Here is a 15,869-nt window from a genome sequence, read left to right on the forward strand (position 1 = left end):
CAAGATGCTTAATATAATATTTTGGAAGTGATTAAATTATGGAAGTAATGATAATTTGGGGACTATTTTCAGCCATATATATATATATATATATATATATATATATATATATATATATATATATATATATATATATATATATATATATATATATATACCAATTTGGAAAATGGGATGAAATTTAAGAATCATTGAACATCCCAATTTTTAATGGACGAAAAATGAATTTTTTGGATAAACAAGGGCTTTAGAACATTACTATGAATATATGTCTAAAACGAGCAAATCAAAAGAAATGAGCTATTTTCAACTATTCACTAAGTTTTGGGCCACTTATGACACCTTTTGACAAATATGGGTCTTGCTGATGCTTTATAAAAATATGGGCAATTTTTGCCAATATCGATAATATTTGATCATTTTTTTATCAATATGATTCATTGTGGATTTTTTTTCATAAACAAAAGAAAACGATATACATATACAATGATGCACAATTAATGTTACGAAACGAATTTGATATTTATATTCAAAGAGTACACTTATTGTTATTTATTAGATAACGGATTTCAACTATTAGCACAAATATCCGTTAGTATTCTAGTCAGACGAATCTCCAATGTATATATATATATATATATATATGTGTGTGTGTGTGTGTGTGTGTGTGTAAGTTTAAAGTCCTGTAAAGAGTTATAATCAGAGTCTCTTAGAGGGAGAGCGGAAATTTGTGTATAGATCTATATGGAGTTGACACCCCGCACCTTCGATGTTCGCTACAACAGACCGGCCAGTCTAGGGTGACAAATGTCTTTAATCAATTTGGGCACCTGAGAAATGCCAAGATAGGCCTCTATCATATTTGTATGGTTATAACGGCTCACTAGAATATAATAATGTTATTTAGAAATTTATGTAGGGAGAACCTTACAGATAAATTGGCACATTGTGTTGACTGTCCCTATGCATGGTAGTGATTGTCCACATTCGTTGTGTTGATCGTCCACTTGCATTGTGCGGATAGTCCACAACCGCCTGTTGATTTCTCACACCTCTCCAGTCTTGTAGGGTTTAAGAGTACCAAGCGATTACCCACACACACACACACATAAAATATAGGATTCTCTAGGGAAAAACGAATTTTTTTACAATTCCGAAAGATGATAAACTAAAGCACACACATGCAACTATACTTGATTGGAAACAAGTCTTACAAAGTTTTTGACAAGAAAACACTGGAATTTTCTGGGTTTCAAAACTATCACAAATTCTTATACAAAAATTCTTATGAACTCACCAATATATTTTATGTTGACGCTTTTCAAACAACTTGTATTCTCAGCGATCAAGTAAGCAGGTAATCACCACGATCGAGGGCTGGCGTCGCTGCATTATGTTATTGCTACTCTTGTTATTTCAGTTTAACTTTTGAAGTGAACAAGTATTGTAAACAATGTAAGTTTGTTATATTAATGTATGATGTATGGATTTGCTATGTTTCATGTATATTCAATTCTTATGATACTGCACAATGAAGTCACTGGCCTCCGGACGTTTCCGTCGTCTTGTCCAGGGGTGTGACATTCTTAATATCCAAGTTCTAGACAAGAAGATTAGCCTACTCGAACATGAATTTCTTCAAAAGCAATGGGTTATGAAAGTGAAAATAGTGCCTTAAGATTTTGGGAAAATGACAGTGACCAAATTGAAGGATATAGGTTGCAACTAATGGGATAAAAAACAGAACTAAACATCGTGACTTTGCTTTTGGGTTTAATATAATATTAAGGATGATCACCAATTGAATCTTATTGTTTCCATATAAATGAAAGATACCAGGTATATATACATGATTAGAATAAGGCTAATATATGGACTATATACAAACTATGTGGGCTGCATACAAGATGGGTTGCATGTACATTCACTAATATCCCCCCACTGTTTTATCGGGAGGTGTAGAATGAACATTTAAACTGGAACGAAAGTCAAGAAGCATAGTAGATGGGAGCCCCTTGGTGAAGATATTTGCATACTGAGTTGTTGAAGGGACATGTAGGACCCGTATGTATCCGAGAGCAACCTTGTCTCTAACAAAATGAATATCGATCTCAATGTGCTTGGTCCGTTGGTGTTGGATTGGGTTAGAGGACATATATATCGCACTAACATTGTCACAATAGACTAATGTTGCTTGCCAGTGGGACATCTGAGCTCTAAAAGAAGATTGTGAAGCCAAGCCATTCCGGCTACAGTATTGGCTACGCCATGATACTCCACCTCTGCATTGGATCGGGAAATGACATCTTGATGCTTGGAGGACCATGAAATGAGGTTGTCTCCAAGGAATACACAATATCCTGAAGTGAAACGTCCAGAAGCAGGATATCCCCCCAGTCTGCATCAGAGTAAGTTGTGAGGGACCTAGTAGTGGATACATGAATTTATAGCCTATGATCGAGAGTTCCTCGAATGTAGTGAAGAATACGCTTCAGTGCTTGTAGGTGTTGGTCTCTAGGATTGCGCATGTAAAGTCATATCTCCTGAACAGAGAATGCAATATTTGGTCTGGTAAATGTCAGGTATTGAAAAGCACTAGCCAGACTGTGATAGAGAGTCGGGTCCTGAATAGGAATCCCGGAGAAGTCCAATTTGTGAACTGGTTCAGCTGGTGTGCGACATGGGGTGCAGTTCATCATATAAGCACGCTGGAGAATGTCACTAGCATATTTCTATTGAGAAAGAAATAAGCCAATAGTGGATCGAACTGTAGGTATACCCAAAAAATAATTTAGAGCTCCGAGATCTCTCACGACAAACTCATTGATCATCTGTGAAGTAACCTGTTGGAGCATAGTTGTAGAAGAGGCAGTGAGGATAATATCATCAACATAAAGTAATAGATAGGCTATATCATTAGGAGTCTGAAGGATAAACAAAGATAGGTTAGTGCGGATCCGCTAAAAACCATTAGTAGAGGCATGCTGAGTGAATCTGTGAAACCAAGCTCTGGGTGCCTGTTTGAGACCATATAAATATTTTTGTAGGTGACATACACGATCTAGAAACTGAGAGTCTCTAAATCCGGGAGGCTGGTGCATATAGGCAGTCTCTTGGAGATTTTCGTGAAGAAAAGCATGCTTCACGTCCAACTGTTGAATTGGCCAATTGCGTGAGATTGGAATGCTGAGAACAGTACGAATAGTGGATGGTTTGACAACCGAATTGAAAGTCTCCTCATAATCTATACCCTGTTGCTGACTGTGACCATTAGCTACAAGTCGTGCCTTGTAGCGAGATAGAGACCCATCTGCATGAAACTTGTGGTGAAAAAGCCACATAGAGCGAACAATATTGACCCCAGTGGGTCGTGGAAGAAGGGTCCAAGTTCCATTTGCAATAAGAGCATTATACTCATCATGAATAGCTTGTTGCCAGTTAGGGTCCTTCATAACCTGTAAGTATGACCATGGGACAGGGGAGATGGACGATCTGTGGAGATTGAGGCGGTCAACGGGTTTAAGTAAACCGTTGTGGGATCGGGTGGTCATGTGGTGAATGGGTACAGTTTGAGTAGGGTTATTATGGGATGGAAGGGAGAGGGAGTCTATGGTAGAGGTGGAAGTAGGAGAAGGTGAAGGAGAGACTAATGAAGGTATGGTAGTTTCGGTGTGGGAATAAAATCGAGATGAGGGAGGTGGATCAGAATCATCATCAAGGAAGGTATAAGTGGGAGATTTGGTTGGTGTGATAGACAGGAAAGGAAAAGTATTCTCATCAAATGTGACATGACGAGAAATGATAGTTTTGTGGATGACAAGTCAAGGAAACGGTACCCACGATGATGAGAGGGGTAGCCAAGGAAGATGCAAGGTGAGGAGCAGGGTGAGAGTTTATGTGGGTATTCAATGTGAGGGAAACATAGACATCCAAAAACATGAAGATGAGTGTAGGTTGGGTGTTGTTTGAAAAGGCGAAAGTGTGGGGTTTCGTTTTTTATGGAGGTTGATGGAAGTATGTTGAGTAAATCGGTAGCCATATGAAGGGCTTTTACCAAAAAAATTGGGTGGAATATGGGCTTGAAAAAGAAGGGTATGGATGGTATTACTTATTGTAGGAAGCATTCGTTCCGATTTACCATTTTGGGATGATGTGTGGGGACATGAGAAGCGAATTGAATACCATGTTTGGAAAGATATGCATGAAATTTTGTGTTATTAAATTCGCCCTCATTATCACATTGAAGATATTTAATGGTAATGTCAATTTGATTTTTGAGTAAGGTGACAAATTCAACAAATTTGGAGAATACATCCAATTTTCATTTTAAAGGGTAACCCAAAGATAATCAAAAAAATGATCAAGAAATATGACATAATATTTTTAATCCACCCACACTAGAAATAGGAGAAGTCCAAACATTGGAATGAATAATGTCAAAAACATTAGAAATAATAGAATCAAACGACATAAAAGGAAGTTTAGTGTGTTTGCCAATTTGACATGTAGAGCAAATAGTGTTCCACAAACTTTTATTACATAATATGGAATTGCTAGAAATTAAAGAATCTAAAACTTTATTGCCAAAATGACCGAGATGTTGGTGCCAAAGAGAAGGGCTTGCAGAAACGAAGGCTTGAGGTGTGGTGGGATGACCGGGTAGAGTGGACCATCACTATCACATCGGATTAGAGGTTGTCGTGTCATGTAATCCTTGACAGTAAAACCAAACCCATCAAATTCAATTGCATAGTTATTGTGATGAGTAAATTTTTGAACGGAAATTAGATTTTTAATAATTGATGTGGTGACAATAATATTATAAAAATGTAAAGGGCGATAAGGATTTTTAATAAGAAATTTGGCATGTCCGGTCACAGTCACGGGTATTTTGGATCCGTCCCCGACAAGTATATGACGAAAGTTATGATTATTACAAGTGGAATCGAGTATACCTGCATTAGCATGAACATGATCCGTCACACCCGTATCCATTATCCATTCACCCAGATCTTGCAACGACAATGAGCTAAACATTTGAGGTAAAGATGTAGGTTGTTGATCATTCCCAAACCAAGTCCAAGGAGGTGTCAAAGAATTATCTTGTTGTTGTCCAGTTCCAGCGTGAGACCCAACACTGACGTGGGCTGCATAGGAATTAGTGGGCCTGTTAGGAGGAGATCCAAGAATGCTATATTGTGGTCTAGTCCATGCGTAAGATGGGCTGTGAGTGGGCCTAAAAAATGTTGTTGCTGTTGGACTTGTGGTTGCTGGACCGCAGGTACGATAACCCACCCAACAGAGGAAAACAACGTTGTTGGAGATGCGCCAGCGAGCTGCTGTGGCCGACAGTATTTTGGCCGACATAATTTTATGCAGCCGGTTATTGGTTGCCTTGGGGTGGCTGGCAGCGGCGATTATTTTGCTGCCTTCGGTTGTCATTCCTACGAGTATTATGTGGTGTTGCAGTTTCTCCAGCATGTAAAATTGATGGAAAGGAGGAGTGATCGACATGTGGTTGAGTAGGGATACTCTGGGGAAGCAAAAGACGTTGTTTTTCACATAATAGCATGGATTGCATCTCGTGGAATGAAGGAAGCAGTTTGGTGTGGCAGATGATGGTTGAGATGTATTCAAAACGAGAAGACAAACCATTGATAGCATAGTTGACAAGGTGTTTGTCATGAACTTTGGAGTTAGCATCAAGGTTGCGGATTAAAGATGCAAGATTCTGAATTTTCGAGCAATAGGCTAGAACCAAGAGATCACCCATGGTTATATTGCGGAGATAGTTGTCAAGTTGCATGAGTTTCGATTCTTTGTTGTCACGAAATATTTTTTCAAGATTAATCAAAACTTGACGAGCGTTTTCCTCGGCATTTGCTTCGGGAACAAGAACCATGTCGAGAAGAGGTTGAGAAAGAGTGAAGAAAATCCACATTTGAACAACGACATCAACCTTCTTCCATTCAGGTGTGGTAGGAGCCGGAGTGGTTTTGCCATAAGTGTTGTCGATATGATCAATAGCATCCTAAGCTTCACAGAAGGTGGAGAAAAGATGGCGCCAAGAGTCGTAATTGAGCCTTTTCAAGATCGAGAATCAAAGGTATGTGAGATTTGATATTGTTGATGCTAAAAACTTTATGAGGTGGTGGTATAGGAGGTGTCAGTGGCGGACCGTCTTAGGGGCTGGCCTCCCAGATTTTATGCCTTCTAATGACTGTTATACATAATCAGATATTATAGTTGGATATATATATATATATATATATATATATATATATATATATATATATATATATGTATGTATGTATAATAAACGATATCATAATTATCGGAATATCACAAACAAAATCAGAGCCAATCTTATTTATTTAGGATTCTATAAAATAAGAAAACATAATATCTGTAAAAACTCAACGATCTAATCCAAACTATAACAATTTAACCCAAGTTTGGGTTTAAGAAAACTGAAAAGTTTAAACCTACGATCCAAAGTTTATTTCGGCCACCATAATACTATTTCTCGAAACTCATCGGAAGAACATCGCCGTCCTTTAAGACCACTGTTGTCTTGTACACTTTTCCGATCGTTGGATTGTTCACATCGTTCGTATGGTATGCCCTCTCTACTCGTTGCTAGTCACCGCCTCGCCGGTGCCTGGACTGTTGGCTATTGAAACCTGAACTCCGACACCATCGTCGTCGGAGCCTGCACCTTATCGAGTCTCCGTTGTCTTCATTCTCACTTTTCCAGGTACATATGTTTCTTTTTTTTTCTTTATACATCTATTAATAGATTATATATATATATATATATATATATATATATATATATATATATATATATATATATATATATATATATATATATATATCATAGTCTATATATTAGGGCACTAGGCAAATAGACAATACGTTATTAATAAAGTAAAAACTGTGCATTTTGAATTGACTACACATTTTATACTCTCACATACATATATTGAATTAAGATATTAGATATACAAAATGAATTAATAAATACGTAATATGTATACATTATTTTATATATATATATATATATATATATATATATATATATATATATATATATATATATATATATATATATATATATATTAAAGTTGTGTTAAAAGATGAATAGTGAACATCTGATTTTTTGGCAAAAATGACCCTTCAATTATTCTTATATATATATATATATATATATATATATAATAAAGTTTGTGGTGTTGATAATTTTGTCCCTTAGATTATTAAGAGTGGTGTGAGGATAAGGATGGGGTTGATACGTGTCATTCCCACGTCTCCTCCCACCGGTTCTGCCTTATCTTCCCCCCACTCGCTTTCTCATCACCCATTCAACATCCGATTTGTGTTATTTTCCCACCGCCTGCTACAGTATTTGACAGAGAAGCGTAAGGCTTTCGCGGGTTAGACGAGAGACAGTGGCGATCGTCTTGTAATGTTTCCAGATACCGACGACGAAGCCGGACAGTGCTGCTACCGCTGCTTCCCATCGACTCTAGAAAACCGTAAACCTGTATTGGAAAGGATATAAACAAAGCTCGACAACGAATGGATCCATAACACCTTGCATCATCTTCTTCGGGTCGATTGTTCTCCTACTTCACGCAACCGTCTACTGTTTCACTCTCCTTTAATCCTCTTCTTCTACAATTCCGCTACCCACCACAACGCTTTATTCCAAAATACGTTGACCGCTTCTGGTGTTTATCTTCCACCAGGTTCCTCATATGTTCTTATTTAATTTCATCCACCTTTGTGACAACCCAAGTTGTCCCGTTACATTTCTCCGTTACCGTTAACGGAATATTCCACTGTTCAAAAGTTCCGTTAATGAGAAGTCTTCAAGTTTAATAAACATTTCAATTGTGTATGTTTATATGCCGTTAAGTCGTGATAAAAGGAAATAAAATACATAGCACATATTTCCATTTACTTGGAAAATATTAGTTTATTATTACGACCACTAAATCGGGTGCGACCAAAAGCCCCGTTTAACGGCAGTATCGGGTAGACTTCCACTGTGTCCCAACTCAAAACCCTATATAAGGGTGAGTGGAGTCTATTGGAGACTTTTTACACTCTCTCTCTATACTCTCTCTCTAGACCCGTTTTCGCCCCGAAACCGCAACCAAACGCTTCCAAACAGTAAGTCCGCTTACCCTAGCTTATTCTAAACATATTGAATTGAGTTTATAGCCCAAAAATCGGACTTAGAAGCAATGAAAAAGGAGTTTACGGCCTAAGAACCTCCTTAGGCCGTAAACACCCAAAATGAGGCCAAAATGACCCAAACTTGTCCCTATAGGCTTGGAAATAAATTAAGGGGATTGCCTAGGAGTGTTTAAACATCAAAACACAATGATTTAGGGGACAAAAGAGAGTTTACGGCCCAAGCACAAGCTTAGGCCGTAAACACCTCAAAATCATGTTAAAAGGCCCCAAAAACACTCCCAAACCACCCTTAGGCTTCATACATAATTTAGGGACTTGGTATTTTGGGTTTATATCACTAAAACACATCAAAATGAAGGATAAAAATGAGTTTACGGCCCAAGCACATGCTTAGGCCGTAAACTCCCCAAACATGCCCAAAATGTTGGTTTTTGTCCCCTAAATGGCCTTAGACTATTTCTATAAAATGCTAGGAAGGATTTAAGGACTTAAACACAATGAAATGAGGCTTGATTTGGAGTTTACGGCCCAAGAAAGTGTCTAGGCCGTAAACTCCCCAAAACCCCCTCAAATGTTGGTTTTAATCAACCAAAATAGCATCAAACTTCATAAGAAAATTCTAGGAAGGCAATAGGGGCTTAAAACTTCACTAAACTCAAAGGTTGAGAGTTTACGGCCGTAAACTCCCTTGGGAGAGTTCCTAGGCCGTAAACTCTTGTTTAGTACCCTTAGAGGCCTCAAATCCACTCATGCCCTTTAGGAAAAATGCTTAGAATAATTCAATGAACAAGCTAGAAGCATCAAACACTCAAGAATAGAACCTTGGGAGTTTACGGCCGTAAACTCCCTTAGGTTGGGCCGTAAACTCCTTGTTTGGTCCATGTTGGTGTTTTAAATCCATTTACACACTTGATATGTGAGTATAGCAAAGTCCCACAACTGATAAGAGACCCTTAGCACCCGTAAACGTTACCCGGGACCCCAAACACTCAACCAAAAGTGTTTTCCACTCCTTTGAGTGTGTATAATTGTTTAATTAGTATATTATATGCTAATTGTATGTGAAAATATGTTATCATATGTTAAAATAGGTCATTGTGTGTGTTCAAGTCCTTGCGTGACCCCGAACGCCCAATCGGCACTTTCGTCGGACCTACTTACACCAGGTGAGTTCATACCCCTGAATGAACCTTTTAAATGCTTTTAAATGTTTTATAGGGGGGAATACAAGTTAAACATGCCAGTGATCATGTCAATCGCATATGATTGATAACCTGCATGCACAAGATTTTACCACTTTTACACTGTTTTACCGAGTGGGACACTAAAATGACTTTTACCTGTTTCATAACTTTTACTTATACTGATTTATTCAAATTCATCCTAAATTGGTTTATGAAAGATCCTCTAAGGTTTTAAACGTATTTTACAAAGGAATAAAATTTGTGATTTTCTCTGTACATAAAGGCTTTTCATTAAAGATTTCCCTTTTTGACGTATACTTTTACTTGTTAAACACTGCTGCTTCACTTATACTTATTTTATACTCTGACTCGGTAACACTTTCACTTATACCTATAGTCGCTTATACTTGATGACGCTTATACTTATTCACGCTCTTACTTAGTGATACGATTTCTCCTTCACTTATACTGGATAACGACTTTACTCCACTTATACTTGATAGATGTTCTTACATCACTTATTGTCGTCTCTGCTTCGTGATACACTTATACTTGGTACGCTTATACTTCATGGTTCGATTATCCCACACTATACACGTATACTTCACGACTCAGATGTTCCACAGTACTCTTATACTTCACGACTCAGATGTTCCACTGTACTCTTATACTTCACGACTCAGATGTTCCATTGTACACTTATACTTCACCGTATGATACACACTCAAGCATAGTTAAATGTATGTTTATGCTTGTATAGATGTATATAAATAATTATTGAAGGACTTAGGAATGCTTGTCTGCCCTATTTCCTTTTCTTCGTTGAGATGTGGTCTGGTGGGATCGGATGTCCATCTGAAGGTCGTTCCATTCATTAGTTATATATTACGTATACGAGCATAGACATATGAGTTTTCTTCAGTCAATTCAGTTAAGAGTCTATACCTCTAGTCTACACTTACATAAGAAACCCACTCCCTCCTAGTAACACACTATCCTCTATTTGGGATGCATCTTTGGGACGCGGCCTTCTCCGTCGTCTAGTTGGTAACCAGAGTCTCCTGTAGGGAGAGCGGACATTGTGTGTATAGGCCTATACGGGATTGACAACCCCGCACCCTGACTGCTAGCTACAGTCCACGGCCTACCAAGCCAAGGGGTGACAAATGTCACATTATATAGATGCTTGTAGGGCGTCTAGTACTCTAGTCAGTATGGTTACGAGTATCCTGGGTTGCCTTATAATTCATGGCTTTAAGGTAACAATATTTCGTCGGCGATTTACACTGTATGCTGATGTCACCTTTTTCAGAGTCACACTGTTTTGACCTTGCTAGATGTATCTTCATTTGATACCGTCTGGGGTCTGTTATCTCTGTTTGACCATACAAGATGTATCTTTCATTTGATACCGTCTGGGGTCTGTTATCTCTGTTTGACCTTACAAGATGTATCTTTCATTTGATACCGTCTGGGGTCTGTTATCTCTGTTTGACCTTACAAGATGTATCTTTCATTTGATACCGTCTGGGGTCTGTTATCTCTGTTTGACCTTACAAGATGTATCTTTCATTTGATACCGTCTAGGGTCTGTTATCTCTGTTTGACCTTACAAGATGTATCTTTCATTTGATACCGTCTGGGGTCTGTTATCACTGTTTGACCTTGCAAGATGTACCTTCCATTTGGTATCGTCTTCGGTCTGCGTTCACTGTTTTAGACCTTACCAGTTGTACCTTTCATTTGGTACCTTCGGGGGTCTGTTTCTCCATTTGTTAGACTAAACCAGGCGTGTTGTTAGTTCGATACTTTCCTGGAGTCTATGACTCTTTTGCCTTAGTCAGCAGTCCTCACTGCTGAGGCATATGTTATTCCTTGATGCCTCTGCTTTCTTTAATAATCAAATTCAGTATGTTGATATTATTAGCAATTAAGGGAAACTTCTTCTTACCACATTACACTAACCAGTCTTGGTAGAAGGCTGCTTTTATTAAAGAAAATATAGGATTTTCTGGAAGGAACTCTAATACACTGAAATCTCTTAAACTATCACTTTATTAAGTTATTTGAATGAAATGTCACTAAATGCTTATGAACTCACCAGCATTTGTAAAAATGCTGATACTCGCTTTTCAAATAACTTGTATTCTCAGGTTAGCATTAGACAGGTACATCCCCGGGGCTGTTGATGAAGATAGCTTTGTACCATGCTGTATTTATTCTATTACTGTATTACTTTAAATTGTTGTAATGTAACCTTGTAAAACTATTACTATTAATGCAATGTTTTGTTGTACTTTGATTACTATAATGCATGTGTTGTGATACTTGACATGACGTCATCCACCCCAGAATGTTTCCGCCGTTCCGGTTTTGGGGTGTGACAGATTGGTATCAGAGCATTGTTTATAGTGAGCTAAGTATATCAATTCATAAAAGATATACAGCCTATAAATACAAAAGGGATAAAACACTCTGACCAAGAAATTATACTTTAAAATATAACCATATTTTACCAAAGTATAATAACATCCGGAATCTAAGCACTCGAACACAAGTATCACAAGAAGAACAAGAATAAAAGTCTTTGGATGTTGAGCACTACAGACAAATCTGGGCAATTATGTAATCGTACGCTGGAATAAATGTAACATGATCAACTACCTTTATTCGAGATGCGATGAACGTGTGCTCGGGAGTGATTGCGGTGTGCAACAGGTCTGAAACTTACCAACTAGGATTTGTTAGAGCCAAACATAAAGTTAAAATACTATAGGAGTATTTTAGAGCGCTAAAAGATTCACACTAATCCCAGAATGACATTCAGAAGATGAGAAAACGAACAAGAATTAAAATACCATAGGGGTATTTGGAATACATAGATAACCTGGTGTGAGAATTAAAAGATCCTTATTGATATACCTACAACTACAGAGGGTATACTTCCAAGGTTATATATAATAAGGATCCCATAGACTAAGAATGTGTGGTTTCGCTCTATTTCCTTCTCCTCGTTGGGATGTGGTTCTAGAGTAGTATCACATATTCAAAGGCCTATCGGATCTAAGCTATATATGATTTGTATACCCTGTGTAATCGTAGCAGGACTCGATGTGGATCATCCAGCGAAATGTTAATAATCTATTAGGATTCTTTAGACATTTCCATTCTCGCACGAACCCTGTAGTAAACCCTACCCACTTCAGTGCATAACAGAAGAGTTGATTCCGACCCCGAAGAAGTTCATTTAGAAGATTTCCTGTTCGGAAATAAATGAACTGGGTCGAGACTATTGAATGCACCAAGTGCCCGTGTTCTTTTAGGGACAACGGCGAGAAATTCGCCTAAACTTCGGAGATTCCCAGTCATCCATCATGAAGTGATGACACCCATAGTCGGAGTCAGAAGGAAGGCGGAGTAGAAATTCAATATGTCCGTACGAGGAGAGAACCCTAGGAAACTACCCGAAGGAAACCAACGCCAATTCCAGTCAAGGATACGAGGCAGACCGAGGGAGCCAGTACGTGGAACCCCGAGAAGTGTCTTTTTCCTCGTGTTCTTCACGCTAATACACCCATAAAATAATACAATTTAGTGAGTTAGTGATTACACTGCTCACGCTATGTGTTAGGTAAATCGCCTTGTTCCCGTTGCCAGTAATGCGCTTAGAGCGGATCCTCACACCTCTATGAGGTTATTTAGCCATAAGCCCTCATGAGCCTCTCTTCCCGCAGCTTCATTCCGAACTGTTCTCAAATCTCTCCAGACCGGAGAGTGAAACCTTTCTCAGTATAAAGGTAACTTAGTAGGAACGACTTGCATCTTATGGCCTTTTTCCGATATTCATACACTCACTTCGATTACCAGGACTACATCATAGGGATGTAGGTCGACACTCAGACAACCAATACCCGAGGCACGGGAAAAATATTATGCCTAATACGTTCAGGACAGAAACGTCCAGGGTTAACCATCGTCTCTCATTACCTTGTATTCCTTTCCGTGTAGGAAAAACCATGCCACCGAAGAAGCGTAACCAATCCACAAGCAAGAAACCTACTCTCCTATTTGATGAAGCTACGTTCCAAGCTGCAGTTTCAGCAGCCGTAGCAGCTGTCATGGCTCACCTGAATGCTAACAACGCCAATGTTAGCAAGGTGCCTGTTGGAAATTCCAATCCTGACAATGGACAACATCAACCCACACTTCCATACTCAGCCACCCAAGAACCTCAACTGAACCCACTAAAGAGAAAACTCAAGATAGAGGAGGGAAGTACCTCGGCTCAAGGACCTTCCGAAGGGCAACGAGCTGAGGCAGTCTGTACCCCTGTCTACCCTTCCCTCCCGACTCCAAGAAGACCGTATCTAGGAGACCTTCCCCACTGCAGCAGGTGCAGCTACCATCATCATGGTGCCTGCCGAGAACTCTATTGTGCTAGGTGCCACATGAAGGGGCATACTGCTCGTGTATGCAGAACTCCGGTGGAACGTATTGCATCAATCGCCAATGCGGCGGCCACACAGGTTTGCCGCCTATGTGGCGAGTTCGGACACTTCAAGAAGGATTGCCCAACCGAAGGAAAAGACAAAGACACAGAAGGAGCCTGACACTACTGCTTAGGGAGAAACGTCAAGGAACTCGGTAGATTTTTGGTACGACTCTCGATCTCAGATAACAAAGCTAAATACATTAAAAGACTAATTCAATGTAAATTCTTTCCAGCAAGGCGAAAGTCGCAGCACTGTTATAAAATTTAAAATTTATTAGGTAAAACTATAGTGGCTAAACATATACGTTACGGCCATGTATATTTAAGATGGACAGACCTAGAGTGAGCGAATGCCGCCTCATCTCCTGTTCCTCGTTTGGTTGTGGATTTAGGGCGGGGTCGCTCAGTCAATAGTCCTCCCCACCTTAAATGTACATGACTAGTATATGTGTGGCGATTATAGAAACGCCTCGTGAGAACCCGTTCATGAAAAGATACTCTATTCGGAAACACTTAGAACTCTCTATAGTTCCGCGTCGAATCTATCGGTCCAAGTATCCGTGGTAGTGATACGTAGGACGAAACCCAAGACGCCTCGAACTTGTGTGCCTGTTCGTCACATGACTCTATCGATCTTCACTTTATATCATGTCGAAGTGTGCCAATTTCGACGACTCTATTGATCATGGTTTGATTTCGTGCAACCGTGTGTAAATCCTTAAGTGCTGTGTAAAAAGAACTTTCTCCATAGCCATATCGACAAATAAAGGTTCTTCCGAACCTGAACCTAACACAAATAAACCAACTTAATACGATCCGTCAATCGTCCCTCTTATCTCAAACCTTCCGAAGCACCCAAGGGAAGATACCATACACTGTTGACCGACCCCTCGTAGTCAGATGAACACCGAAGTGAAACACACTACAAGATACTCTAGAAGATGACATCCGACCGAAGCATACTCCGTATAATTTCCCCGAGAGACCCTTCGCACCTCGCACATCAGGTTCGTGAACCTAGAGAATAGAACTCATGAGACTGACCGCTATAATCAGGTATATGCATAAGGGTGGCATATAATTGAGATCAAAAAGATTAAAGGTGTGTGTTTCCTCCCTATTCCCTGTTCCTCGTTGGGTTGTGGGTTTGGGGTGGAGTCGCACAGCTGAACGTCCCGCCGACCTCAACTCTATACTGCTCGCATACACGCGGTATTTGTGGTTAGGCTTAGTATGAGCTCTACCACGGACCTCTTAGCAAAACACCTTCACCATATTCCATAACATAGGAGCCGAAGTCAAGAAAATCACTACGGGTTGAACTCTTAAAAGTTCCGAGTGAGTAGACTCTATACTCACTAGATTTAACCTAGACCGAGAAAACCCAGAATCTCCGGATGAGTAGTTGCAGTATATGCCCGCACTACTCAGGCACTTCATCCACCTCGTTATAGACAAGTGGTGCCTATCATCCTCCACCTTATTGCATGGAGGAAATCGTCGTCACCCTGTAGACGATGGAATACATTCTCCAAAGTGAACACTAGGATACTGAGAACCACAGGATAACCTTCGCAGCCAAGAATATTTGGTCAAGTGTGAAAGTAGCTGCGTTAAATCTCATGACCTGGATTCCGAAGAGATCATAGGCTTGACACCAGCCTTGGTGTTAGTAGAAGGGTTATGCAGGAACATACACCTTCCATGCTAGGATAAACCACAGTCTTAGAGATTCATTGGATTATTAGGTGTTCCACGAATACTATCTCACGCAGAGATAATAAGAACTACCTCCCGAGATAGTCCAATGCTCGTTAGGTGAAACCCTATCTCCTCGACCCTCAGGGTTTCCGTATCTCAATCTTCGTTAGTGCAGGTCCATTTTGCACAAGCGTAAGATAGACACTCTATAGCAAACTGATAACCATAGTCACACAACCCACTCGACGATCTAGAAAGCCTCTATCAGCCAGTTGAAAGAAAACACG

At 39.5% G+C, this 15,869-nt stretch overlaps 1 protein-coding gene across 1 annotated transcript; it reads right to left on the reverse strand.

The window, feature by feature from the left end:
- Nucleotides 1–5,383: 5,383 nt before the first annotated feature.
- Nucleotides 5,384–5,941, reverse strand: LOC145040412 (uncharacterized). The gene has a single exon (XM_078988345.1). It carries the CDS (start codon nt 5,939–5,941, stop codon nt 5,384–5,386), a length of 558 nt encoding a protein of 185 aa, XP_078844471.1.
- Between the last annotated feature and the right edge of the window lie 9,928 nt (nt 5,942–15,869).

The sequence above is a fragment of the Lactuca saligna genome, chromosome 4 (assembly GCF_052625555.1).
Source record: "Lactuca saligna cultivar CGN05327 chromosome 4, ASM5262555v1, whole genome shotgun sequence".
NCBI lineage: Eukaryota > Viridiplantae > Streptophyta > Magnoliopsida > Asterales > Asteraceae > Lactuca > Lactuca saligna.

What these genes read in the sequence shown, in the direction of transcription:
- LOC145040412 (XM_078988345.1), bottom strand. Translation starts at nt 5,941, where the DNA reads ATGTGGATTTTCTTCACTCTTTCTCAACCTCTTCTCGACATGGTTCTT.